This window comes from Hypanus sabinus, chromosome 8 (assembly GCF_030144855.1).
Source record: "Hypanus sabinus isolate sHypSab1 chromosome 8, sHypSab1.hap1, whole genome shotgun sequence".
NCBI classification, from domain to species: Eukaryota; Metazoa; Chordata; class Chondrichthyes; order Myliobatiformes; family Dasyatidae; genus Hypanus; species Hypanus sabinus.
This window is the reverse complement of record NC_082713.1, coordinates 95512338-95525866: the sequence shown is the minus strand read 5'-3', so window position 1 is coordinate 95525866 and position 13529 is coordinate 95512338. Positions and strand designations below refer to the sequence as shown.

The window sequence follows — 13529 nt, the reverse complement described above, 5'->3', positions numbered from 1 at the left end:
ATGATGAATCTCAAGGTTGTATATGGTATACGCACTTTGTACTTTGCCCTCCATTCTTCTATCATCTAGAGTTCAATTTAGGAAGGAAAAGTTAGGTTGATCTTGGAGCAGGTTATAAGGTCAGCACCACATTGTGTACTGTGCTGTAGAGTTCTGTGCTCTGAGTTACAGGGACAGACAGACATACTTGATTCCGAGGGAAATCAGGTTTTGTTACAGTTGCACCAACCAAGAATAGTGTAAATATATAGTAATATAAAACCATGAATAATTAAATAATAATAAGTAAATTATGCCAAGTGGAAATAAGTCCAGGACCAGCTTATTGGCTCAGGGTGTCTGACACTCCGAGGGAGGAGTTGTAAAGTTTGATGGCCACAGGCAGGAATGACTTCCAATGATGCTCAGTGTTGCATCTCAGTGGAATGAGTCTCTGGCTGAACGTACTCCTGTGCCTAACCAGTACATTATGGAGTGGATGGGAGACATTGTCCAAGATGGCATGCAACTTGGACAGCATCCTCTGGAATATACAGTTATTAAATGTATAACATTTTGAATACACAATTAGTGTATGCAAGGCTGGAGAGGCCTTGGAGTGTTGTTGGAGAGCCTGTTCAGAAGGTTGCTTATTTTAAAATATATGCCATATTTCTAACTGGGTTATGTTTAAATATGACAAACTTTTTTGATTTGTAAATGTATGCAATTTTGTAGTTATAGTTACATGTTATTAGCTTGTAACTATTTAAAGCATATCCACTCAGTTGCCACTTCATTAGGTACACCTTGCTAATACAATATCTAATTAGCCAGTTATATATATACACACAGACATATGTATGTATATATGTGTATATGTATGTGTGTGTATGTATGTGTGTATATATATATGACTGGCTAATTAGATATTGTATTATATCACTCACTCACTCACTCACTCACTCACTCACTCACTCACTCACTCACTCACTCACTCTGTGTTGGCAGGAGCATGTCTGACTCCATCACACCGAGCACTAGATCCCCACACTGTGTGCTTAGCCCACTGCTGTTTACATTGCTAACACATGACTGTGCAGCCAGATTCAAGGAGAACCTGATCATCAAATTTGCTGTGGTGGGGTTCATCAGCAAAAATGATGAAACAATGTACAGGGAGGAGGTTAAACACCTAGAGAGGTGGTGCAGAGACAACAACTTGATGCTTAATGTCACCAAAACCAAGGAGATGATCATTGATTTCAGACGGTCTCAGCCTGAGCACACACCCCTCAGCATCAGCGACTCCACAGTGAAAAGAGTGGAAAACATCAAGTTCCTTGGGGTGCAGATCTTGGACAATCTCACCTGGACCAGGAACACCACTGGAATTGTGAAACGAGCCCAGCAGAGATTGCACTTTTTGAGGAAGCTTAAACAAGCATCACTCCCTGCTAACATCTTAACTACATTCTACAGAGGAGTGGTTGAGAGTGTGCTGACCTTTTGCATCACAACCTGGTACTCCAGCTGCAGTGCTGCCGACAAAAAAGCCTTACAAGAGGGTGGTTAGGGGAGCAGAGAAGGTTATTGGGGTCTCCCTACCCTCTGTGCAAGACCTCTTTCAGAGTCGATGCCTCCAGAAGACACAGTACATCATTAAAGACTCCTCACACCCTCTCCATGAACCGTTTGGTCTTCTGCCATCAGGTAAATTTTACAGGAGCATCAAAACTAAAACCACAAGGCTACTAAACAGCTTCCTCCCACAAGCAGTCAGACTGCTTAAATAGCTGCTCTACCTGACTCTGCTTTGGACACTTTTAACTTGCACTGGACACTTATAATTTGTTTTTAACTGACATGTGGCTGTTGAGTTTTACTGTTTATTGTTATGTTTATTATTTAGTTTTGCATTTGTTATGTTATGATTCCACTGCTCCTGGGAAATGCTGTCTCATTCTGCCTTGCAAAGTTGATGTACGGTTAGAATGACAGTAAAGTTTTTGAATCTTGAATCTTTTTGAATCATATGGCAGCAAGTCAGTGCATAAAAGCATGCTGACAAGGTCAAGTGGTTCAGTTGTTCAGACTAAACCAGAATGGAGAAGAAATGTGATCCAAGTGACTTTGACCATGGAATGATTGCTGGTGTCAGATAAGGTGTGTGTGCATCTCAGAAGATGCTGATCTCCTGGGACACAAGAGTCTCTAGAGTTTACAGAGAACGGTGCAAAAAAAAAACCGCAAAAGGCATCCAGTGAGCGCGGGCAAAAATGCCTTGTTAATGAGAGAGGTCAGAGTAGATAGGCCAGACTGGTACAAGCTGACAGGAAGGTGATAGTAACCTAAATAACCACGCATTACAATCGTGTTGAGTAGGTGAGCATCTCTGAATGCAGAACATGTTGAACCTTGAAGTGGATGGACCACAGCAGTAGAAGATCATGAACATGCATTTAGTAGCCATTTAATTAGATACCTCCTGTAGTATAGATGAAATTCCATTTGCTTTGGAACTCCATCCAAAGTAATGGAAGTGGACTGCCTCATTGAGCTTTAATGTACGATATTCAGTGATTATGATTACATTATAATTGCAGAGAGGATGATCAAACAAGTCATTGCCTCAATATTTTGACAAAAGCAAAATGTGCAGATTCTGGAAATGCAAAATAAAATCACAAACTTCTGTAAAATTCGGGTAACATCTGTGGGAAGAGAAACAAATGATTCATGCTTTTACCTTCCACTCCTTGCATTCATAGTTTGGATGAAGCATTTTTAAAACAAAATGCCCATTTTGTATGATACAGATCTTTGAAGCATTTTTCTAAGATGGCAAGTTTGCATAGAAAGCTATTCAGCAGTTGAACCTTTACTGCCAAATAGAAAAAGTTTTCATTAATCAATAGCATGTTTGCCAGACAAAATTAGTTTCATCAATCTCCTCCGAAATATTTTCTTATGTGCCTCATTTGTTGTGCTGAGGCCTTCACACATTCCATTCCTGTGTATTCATTAAACTGATCCAAGATTCTGTCTTGGTTCTCCTAGTTTGTGGTATGAAAACACTCCTGTGTAATTTGTGCACTACAACCAGTAAGCAAATTTAGAAAATCTTCTCTGCATAAATAAAAAAAAATACATCACATACAAGCTTGAGACCAGTTTTATAAAGTTACTGGTGTGCACTTTGTTAAATCTCCCAGTATTCATTAAAACCAATGAACATAGCATTTTACCATAATCAATGAATTATTGACTGAAGTAATAGTGGTTTATTACAAATGGAGGCTCAACACTACAGGGTTCTGACCAAAATGTTATGGAAGAGGTTGTGCATTGTACTCCAGTTCTGACATTTGTTCATGATTTACAGATAATAACAATGTCCTAAGTAATCAAGGATTGAAAAGTTTGTCCCCAGTGTCAGTTTTTAATAGTTACTGAATAAATTATTTTTGTATGTATATTTCATTTAGAGAGAGCCTAATGCATCTCAAGTATTAACATTGCTTTTTCACTGATGTGATACTTTTTTTAATGCAAGGAAACACTGTTTAAAATAGATCTTAATGTCAGTATGGATCAGTGGTGACATCTTGTTGGCAATGAACACAAGTACACCTCAAGGAAGCATACTTAGCCCACTGTTCTACAATCATGACTGCATGGCTAAACACAGCTCAGACACCATCTGTGAATTTATAGATGGCACCAAATAGGACCAGGAGCCACAGTGGAGGGAGGGAGGTTGGCGAATTGAGTTGTGTTGCAACAACAATCTTGCATTCAATGTCAACAAGTCCAAGGAATTGATTGTAAGCTTTCAGGAATGGGGAGTCAGGAGGAAACATCAACAAGTCAGTGGCTTCAAGGCCCTGAGTGCCAACTTCTCAGAGGATCTACCTAGGGCCAAACATATTGATGCTTTCATGAAGAAGGCACACCAATGGCTCTAATTCATTTGGAGTTTGAGGAGATTTGGTATACTAACACCAGATGTAAGGTGAAGAACATTCTGGGTAGATTCATTCCAGCCTGGTATGAGAGCTCACATAATACAGGATCATATGAGAGCGCAGAGGATTGTAAACTCAGTCAGCTCCACCAAGGGAACAGCCCTCCCCCGCCAAGTCCATCTTCAAAAAGAGGTGCCTCAAGAAAGTGGCTTCCATTACTCAGAGCCCTCACCTTCCAGGACATCCCCTCTTGCTACCACTTAGATGACTGGAGACTCACACAATGATTTAGGAACAGCATTTTCCCCTCTGCTATCAGATTTCTGAGCAGTTCATAAACAGTACTTAATTATTCAATTTTTGCATTATTTATGTTTTTACTTCATAGTAATTTTGTATCTTTGTGACTATCCCACTGCTACAAAACATCAAATTTCATGAGATATAAATAAGAGATAATAAACCTGATTCTTTCATTATTAAATTCTAATGGCTGACAGATGGAAACTCCTGTGTTGACTTGCCTCTATTTCAGCAAAGCCTTTTTTTTAAACAATGTTGAGAATTAAGATAATAAAATTGTGTATGATATAGCTGGCATGCCAATTGGAAAGCATTTCTTTCAATTTTATGTTTGTTTATTGTTGATACTACAAAATTAGTTGCAAAATTTTAGAGGCATTTTGTTATCTATTTCATCTCTGTAGATCCGAGCATCAGTCCAGGAACTATTATTTCCAAGGAGGTCTTTCAACTGGATACGACATATTGGAATTGCAGCAATCCTTTTGGTTTTAAACAACCTTTTAGTGATATTTGTTCCAAACATTAGAGATATTTTTGGCTTCATCGGTAAGCTCATGGGTACAACTGGGGTTATTTATAGTTAGACTAGACAGAAAATCACACACATCATGAATATTTATGGTTTTTGCTTGTATTGCAGGATCATCTGCAGCTACAATGCTCATTTTCATTCTCCCCTCAGCATTTTATATCAGACTGGTAAAGAAAGAGTCAATGAGATCTGTGCAAAAGATAGGGGTAAGTAAATGTAAAGTATAGCGACCTTTATGAGACATTCACTTTGCTGACTGATGTTTCCCGTATAGTGGTGGAGATAATTTCTCTATGTCAATCAGCCTGCAGCCCAAGTACATAAGATATAGGAGGAAAATTAATCCATCTGGCCCATCAAGTCTGCTATCCCATTCAGTGATGGCTGATCCGTGTGTGTGGGGACAACACTAGGGTTGTGGATTGTATGCCATAGAATTACCCAGCTCTCCAATATATACTGGCAATCTATCTGGTTCCCTATCAATCCGCTTGACTCCACTCTTTAAGAAAGGAGGAAGGCAGCACAATTATAGACCAGTTTGCCTAACCTTAAGACCATAAGACACAGAAGCAGAAATAAGCCATCTGGCTCATTGAGACTACTCTGCCTTTAAATCATGGCTGATCCTTTTCTTTTCTCCTCCTCAACCCCAGTTCCCAACCTTCCCCCTGTAACCTTTGATGCAGTGTTCAGTCAAGAACCTATCAATCTCGGCCTTAAATATGCCCAATGACTTGGCCTCCACAGCTGCATTTGGCAACAAATTCCACAAGTTCACCACCATTTGGCTAAAGAAAGTTCTCCGCATCTCTGTTTTGAAAGGGCACCCCTCTATCCTGAGGCTGTGCCCACTTGTCCTAGACCCCCCCCCCCCCACCATAGGGAAACAACTTTTCACATCTACTCTGTCTAGGCCTTTCAACATTCGAAAGGTTTCAGTGCGATCCCCCTCATCCTTCTGAATTCTAGCGAATAGAGACCCAGAGCCATCAAACAATCCTTGTATGATAACCCTTTCATTCCCGGAATCATCCTTGTGAACCTCCTCTGGACCTCTCCAGTGTCAACACATCTATACTAAGATGAGGGACCCAAAGCAGTTCACAATACTCAAGGTGAGGCCTCATCAATGCCTTATAAAGCCTCCAGATCACATCCTTGCTCTTGTATTCTAGAACGCTTGAAATGAATGCTAACATGGTATTTGCCTCCCTCACCACTGACTCGACCTGCAAGGGAGTTCTGCACAAGGACTCCCAAGTCCCTTTTCAACACAGATCTTTGAATTTTCTCCCCGTTTAGAAAATAGTCTGCACGTTTATTTCTACTGCCAAATTGCATGACCAAGTATTTTCTAACATTGTATTTCATTTGTCACTTTCTTGCCCACTCTCCTAATCTAAGTCCTTCTGCATCGTACCTGTTTCCACGATACTACCTGCCCCTCCACCAATCTTCATATCTTCTGCAAACTTGGCAACAAAGCCATCTATTCCATCAACTAAATCAATTATATAAGGCGTAAAAATAAGTGATCCCAAAACTGACTTCTGCAGAACACCATAAGTCACTGGCAGCCAACCAGAAAAGGATCCTTTTATTCCTGTTGTAAAGACCTCTGCTGTAATAGACATATAGAACATAGATTAGTACAGCACAGTACATGCCCTTTGGCCCATAATGTTGTGCAAACCCTTAAACCCTGCCTCCCATATAACCCCCCCACCTCAAATTCTTCCATATACCTGTCTAGTAGTCTCTTAAATTTCACTAGTATATCTGCCTCCACCACTGACTCGGGCAGTGCATTCCACGCACCAACCACTCTGAGTAAAATACCTTCCTCTAATATCCCCCTTGAACTTCTCACCCCTTACCTTAAAGCCATATCCTCTTGTATTTAGCAGTGGTGCCCAAGGGAAGAGGCACTGGCTGTTGACTTTATCTATTTCTCTTTAATATCTTGTATACCTCTATCATGTCTCTTCTCATCTTCCTCCTCTCCAAAGAGTGAAGCCCTAGCTCCCTTAATCTTTGATCATAATCCATACTCTCTAAACCAGGCAGCATCCTGGTAAATCTCCTCTGTACCCTTTCCAATGCTTCCACATCCTTCCTATAGTGAGGTGACCAGAACTGGACACAGTACTCCAAGTATGGCCTGACCAGAGTTTTATAGAGCTGCATCATTACCTCACGACTCTTAAACCCTATCCCTTGACTTATGAACGCTAACACCTCATAAGCTTTCTTAATTACCCTATCTACCTGTGAGGCAACTTTCAGGAATCTGTGGACATGTACCCCCAGATCCCTCTGCTCCTCTACAGTACCAAGTATCCTGCCATTTACTTTGTACTCTGCCTTGGAGTTTGTCCTTCCAAAGTGCACCACCTCACACTTCTCTGGGTTGAACTCCATCTGCCACTTCTCAGCCCACTCCTTCATTCTATCGATGTCTCTCTGCAATCTTTGACAATCCTCTTCAACACCACCAACCCTTATGTTGTCTACAAACTTGCCAACCCACCCTTCTACCCCTACATTCAAGTAGTTAGTAAAAATCACAAGAAGTAGAGGTCCCAGAACCGATCCTTGTGAGACAGCACCCTCCAATCTGAATGTATTCCCTCCACCATGACCACCTGCTTTCTGCACGCAAGCGAACTCTAAATCCACCTGGCCAAACTTCCCTGGATGCCATGACTTCTGACTTTCTGAATAATCTCTGCTTGATCTTGCCTCTCAATGGCTTGAGCTGCAGTGAATGGGAATGGCTGCACTGGCAAAACCAAGGAGGATGGAGAAGAAGACTTGATTATGTTTGACATAGTGTAGACACATCAAACCCTCCATTTTTCCCTTCTCTCCATGGCAACCTTCTGACCACATTGCAGTAGCCAGGGCAATGATTCTTTAAGGTTCCCAATGCTCTTACTGGCAATCAAGTAGTACTTATCATGTCTGTTGGCAATATCCATTGAGTTCCATTTCAATGCAGGACCACAGAGTTACTTTCATTAAGTAAAAAAAGGATCCAGTACTTTCCTGCTGTATATGATGAATAAGCTCTTCTGACTTCCAGCCGGGTACAAGTATTGATTTTAATCATTTTGATGACAAACTCTGCCACCTTCATCAGGGATGATGCCTGGGACTGTCTAGTCTGGTGGTACTTATACCCTCATCATCTGTCCCTCCTGATTGGTTTGTCTTCATCCAATCGGATTTCCATTCTACCACATCATTTATAATCAAGTTCCAGTTGTCACATTAGAGCGAGACCTTCATCTTTGTTAAAATACATTTTCTCTACTTTTATTTCAATGGCTTCCTTTACCACATGGTATCAAAAGCCATTGGCGTGACACAGTAGTTTAGTGCTATCGAAGTCAATGTTTTGCTACCACCGATTTCTCTGACTTACCCAAATGATACAGCTACTTGATCTGCTGCTTGATATGCCTGCATCAGAAATTAGAGGTTAAAAAAGAGCTGAGTCCCTGGGTAACTGGATGTTGCTTCAAATTCCAACTAGTTCACTGAGTCAAGCATGATCATAAATCAACACTATTCTTTTATCCACAAGACATAGAACAGTACAGCATAGGAACAACCCCTTTGGCCCACAATATCATGTACGGTAATACCAATTAAATTAGTAATCAAATAGCCAACTTAACTAATCCTGACACAGGCCATAATCCTGCATATTACTATTTCCACCACACTATCCCTTGGTCATAGTGAAGTACAACACAGAAACAGGCCCTTTGGCCCATCTAGACCATGCCAAAACCACTTAAACTGCTTACTCCCATCAACCAGCACCGGGACCATAGTCTTTATCAGCCTCAGTGGAAAAAGCCTCTTTGTATTTACCCTATCTATACCCCTCATAATTTTGTATACCTCTATAAAATATCATCTCAATTTTCGATGTTCTATAAAATACAGTCCTAACCTATTCAATCTTATAACCCAGGTTCTCTGGACCCTTGTAAGTTTTTTCTGTACTCTTTCAATCTTATTTACTCCTGCAGGTAGGAGACCAAAATTTCACACAATACTCCAAACTAGGCCTCACCAACATCTGATACAACTTCAACATAACATCCCATCTCTTGTACTCAATACATCTGATTTATGAAGGGCAATATGTCAAAACCTCTCTTTACAACCCCATCAACCTGTGATGCTGCTATCAATCTGTCTTCCCAGATCCCTTTGTTCTACCACAGTCATTCACTTGTGTAAGACCTACCCTGGTTGATCCTACAAAAATGCAACAACTTGCACACTATGCTTTAAATTCCATCTGCCTTTTTTTTTAAAGCCCTTTTCTCCTGCTGACCCAGATCCTTCCGCAAGCCATGATAGCCTTTCTCACTGTCCCCTGCACCACAATCCTGGTGTCATCCACAAATTTGCTGCTTCAGTTAGTTACATTATCATCCAGATCATTGATGTAGATGACAAACAGCAATGGACCTCGCTCTGATCCAGCCAGAGAGGCAACCATCTACTACCACTCTTCGGCTTCTGCCTCAAAGCCAATGTATTGTCCAGTTTACTATCACATCTTGAATGCTGAGCAATGAAACCTTTTTGACCAGCCTGCCATGCAGTATCTTGTAAACTGCCTTGTGAAAGTCCATGTAGATAGCATCCACTGCCTTGCTTTTATTGACTTTCCTGGTAACTTCCTCAAAAAAAAAACCCTACAAGATGGTTAGGCATGACCTACCATGCATGAGGCTGTGCTGAGTATCCTTAACCAGTCCTTAAACGCTTGTATATCCAGTCTCTTGGACTACCTGCCAAAAACTTTACAGCAACTGATGTCAGAGTCAGGCCTATAATATCCTGGTTTATGCTTGCAGCCTTTTATTAAATGGCAGAACAACATTGGCTATCCTCCAATCTCCTGTCATTAACGATGATTTAAATATCTCTGCTATGCCCTGGCAATTTTTACACTTGCCTCCCACAGGGTCTGAGGGAACACTTTGTCAGACCCTGGGGATTTATCCACCCTGATTTGTCTCGGGATAGCAAACACCTCCTCCCCTAATCTGTATAGGGCCATGAAATTGATGTCACTTTGCCTCACTTCTATAGACTCTGTGTCTATCTCCTGCATCAATACAGATGCAAAATAATCATTTAAGATCTCCCCATCTCTTTTGCCTCCACACATGGATTATTGTTCTGATCTTCCAGAGGACCTATTTTGTCCCTTGCAATCCTTTTGCTCTTAACATATCTGTAGAATCCCTTGGGATTCTTCTTCACCTTTCTACTAGAGCAACCTCATGCATTATTTTGGCCTTCCTGATTTCTTAATGTTCTCTTGCATTTCTTGTATTGGATACACACCTCATTTGTTCCTATCTGCCTATAGGTGCTACACACCCCCTTTTCTTTTAATCAGGGCCAATATCTCTTGAAAAGCAAAGTTATTTAGACTTGTTGTCTTTTATCTTTTATTCTGACAGGCACATACAAGCTTTTCACTCTCAAAATCTCACTTTTGAAGGCTTCCCTTTTACCAAGTATACCTTTGCCAGAAAACAGCCTGTCCCATTCCACACTTGCCAGATCATTTCAAAAGTAGCCTTTCTTCAATTTAGAATCTCAACCCACAGACCAGACCTGTCATTTTACATATTTACATTGACCATATTTACAGTGACCATAATGCCATTAGGTTCAAAGTGTTCTCCTACACAAACTACGGTTACCTGCCCTGTCTCATTCCCAAATAGCAGATGCAGTATCTCGTTGGGACTTTTATGTACTAATGAAGGAAATTTTCCCGAACACATTTGACAAACTCTGTCCCATCTAGTCCTTTTCCACTATAGGAGTCCCAGTCAATATAAGGAAAGATAAAATCACCTACTATAACAACCTTGCATCTTGCAACAGTCCACAATCGATCTGCAGATTTGTTCCTCTGAATTCCCAGGGCTATTGGATGATTTGTAATATAGCCCCATTAACTTAGTCATACCTTTCTTATTTCTCTGTTCCACTCATAACGCTTCACTAGTTGAGTTCTCCAGTCTATCCTATGGGAGCACTGCCATAATATTTATCCATGCCACCACTCTTTTAATCCCTCCCACTCTGTCACATCTAAAACAACAGAACCCTAAAAATTGAGCTGCCAGTCCTGCCCTTCCTGCTACTTGGTCTCACTAATGGCTATGATGTCATAATGCCAGATGTTGATCCCTGCCCTGAGCTCACCTATCATAGAACGTAGAATAGTACAGCTCAGTACAGGCCCTTCAGCCCACAATGTTGTGCTGATCCTTAAGCCCTGCCTCCCATATAACCCCCCACTTTAAATTCCTCCATATACTTGTCTAGTAGTCTCTTAAATTTCACTAATCTACCTCCACCACTGAATCAGGCAGTGCATTCCACACACCAGCCCCCCTTGAACTTTCTATCCCTTACCTTAAAGCCATGTCCTCTTGTATTGAGCAGTGGTGCCCTGGCTCTGGCTGTCCACTCTATCCATTCCTCTTAATATCTTGTATACCTCTATCATGTCTCTTCTCATCTTCCTCCTCTCCAAAGGATGAAGCCCTAGCTCACTTTAACCTTTATCATAAAGCTTACTCTCTAAACCAGGCAGCATCCTGGTAAATCTCTGTACCCTTTCCAATGCTTCCACATCCTTCCTATAGTGAGGCGACCAGAACTGGACACAGTACTCCAAGTGTGGCCTAACCAGAGTTTTATAGAGCTGCATCATTACCTCGCGACTCTTAAACCCTATCCCTCGACTTATGAACGCTAACACCGCATAAGCTTTCTTAACTACCCTATCTACCTCTGGGATGACTTTCAGGGATCTGTGGACATGTACCCCCAGATCCCTCTGCTCCTCTACACTACCAAGTATCCTGCCATTTACTTTGTACTCTGCCTTGGAGTTTGTCCTTCCAAAGTGTACCACCTCACACTTCTCCATGTTGAACTCCATCTACCACTTCTCAGCCCACTTTTCTACCTTTCCTAAAATACTTCTTGCATTGAAGTATGTGCAGCTCAGGACACTAGCTGCACCATACACAACCTTTCAGTTCTTGACTTGGTATAATGTCTTGCCAACATCAGCTTCCATAATAGACAATAGGTGCAGAAGTAGACCATTCAGCCCTTCAAGCCTGCACCACCATTCTGAGATCATGGCTGATCATCTACTATCAATACCCAGTTCCTGCCTTGTCCCCATATCCCTTGATTCCCCTATCCATAAGATACCTATCTAGCTCCTTCTTGAAAGCATCCAGAGAATTGGCCTCCACTGCCTTCCAAGGCAGTGCATTCCAGACCCCCACAACTCTCTGGGAGGAGAAATTTTTCCTTAACTCTGTCCTAAATGACCTACCCCTTATTCTCAAACCATGCCCTCTGGTACTGGACTCTCCCAGCATCTGGAACTTATTTCCTGCCTCTATCCTGTCCAATACCTTAATAATCTTATATGTTGCAATCAGATCTCCTCTCATTCTCCTTTATTCCAGCATGTACAAGCCCAGTCTCTCTAACCTCTCAGTGTAAGACAATCCGGACATCCCAGGAATTAACCTTGTGAATCTACGCTGCCAGGGTGTCCTTCCTTAACCCTGGAGACCAAAACTGTACACAATACTCCAGTTGTGGTCTCACCAGGGCCCTGTACAAATGCAAAAGGATTTCCTTGCTCTTGTACTCAATTCCCTTTGTAATAAAGGCCAACATTCCATTATCCTTCTTCACTGCCTGCTGCACTTGCTCATTCACCTTCAGTGACTGATGAACAAGGACTCCTAATCTCTCCACTAACTGCTGTGTCACTCTGGTTCCCACCCTTGCAGTAACTTCATGACTTGGACCAATAGTTTGAATACTTGTCTGTCTAAAAGTGTTTTTTAATTCTCTATTAAAATGTGCTACTTCTGATTTTATGTAAGAATTGTTTTTGCAGTGGAATTATGAATGTTTATCTTTTGGTCTTGTTTTCTAGGCTACTATTTTTCTCGTAATTGGCATTATTTTTATGATTGGAAGCTTGACCCTTATTGTCATCGATTGGATTCACAATCCCCCAGGATCAGGTGGCCATTAATTTGCAAATTGGTGTTGCATCCTCAGTATAAGCCTGGATATAGAGACAGTGCAAGTGAATGCCATTCTTTTCCTTCAGACAGCAAAATTCCAGAGACTTGAGCGTACCCTCAACGTGAAGGCTATATAAAGGCTTGTGTTTGCTCTGCTTAATTTTAAATTAATTTAATAAAAGGAGGATTGCCCTTACAAGGGAATTTTGTAAACTTTGCTTAAATTAATTTTAGATTGCAGAGGGGTGGGGGAGGGTTAGAAGACTGGAGGAAAAGGAGAATTTTCCTTACAAGGGATTCTGTTCATTCTGCTTAAATTTATTTTAGGTTGTGGAGCGGTTGGGTGGGGGGGGGGGGGTAGAGACAGAGAGGGATGGGTAACACTGGCTGTGAATATATACAGAGCAACACCACAAGAATAATGTATATAAATTGCTTTTTGTTTTTAACATGGTAATGCGTGTTTGCTACTATAATACAGAAAACCTGTTGTCTCTGAGGTTATGATAGTGTGTACATAGTTTTTAAATAGTTAAACAGGTGTGCATTTTTAAATTTACAAGTCAAGGGAGTTGACTGCTTCTCCCTTATTAAGTACAGAAAGTGTAGTTAACTTAATCT

At 41.1% G+C, this 13529-nt stretch overlaps 1 protein-coding gene across 7 annotated transcripts in view; it reads left to right on the top strand.

The window, feature by feature from the left end:
- The window catches only part of slc38a4 (solute carrier family 38 member 4), a 158677-nt gene extending 145523 nt beyond the window's left edge, over positions 1–13154 (top strand). For all 7 annotated transcript variants that reach the window (XM_059977502.1, XM_059977503.1, XM_059977500.1 and 4 more), the window contains 3 exons: positions 4655–4799; positions 4894–4991; positions 12815–13154. In XM_059977502.1, the coding sequence (XP_059833485.1) occupies positions 4655–4799; positions 4894–4991; positions 12815–12916 (345 nt within the window). In that variant the 3' untranslated portion in view covers positions 12917–13154. The remainder of the gene's footprint in view (positions 1–4654; positions 4800–4893; positions 4992–12814) is intronic.
- The last annotated feature ends 375 nt before the right edge of the window (positions 13155–13529 follow it).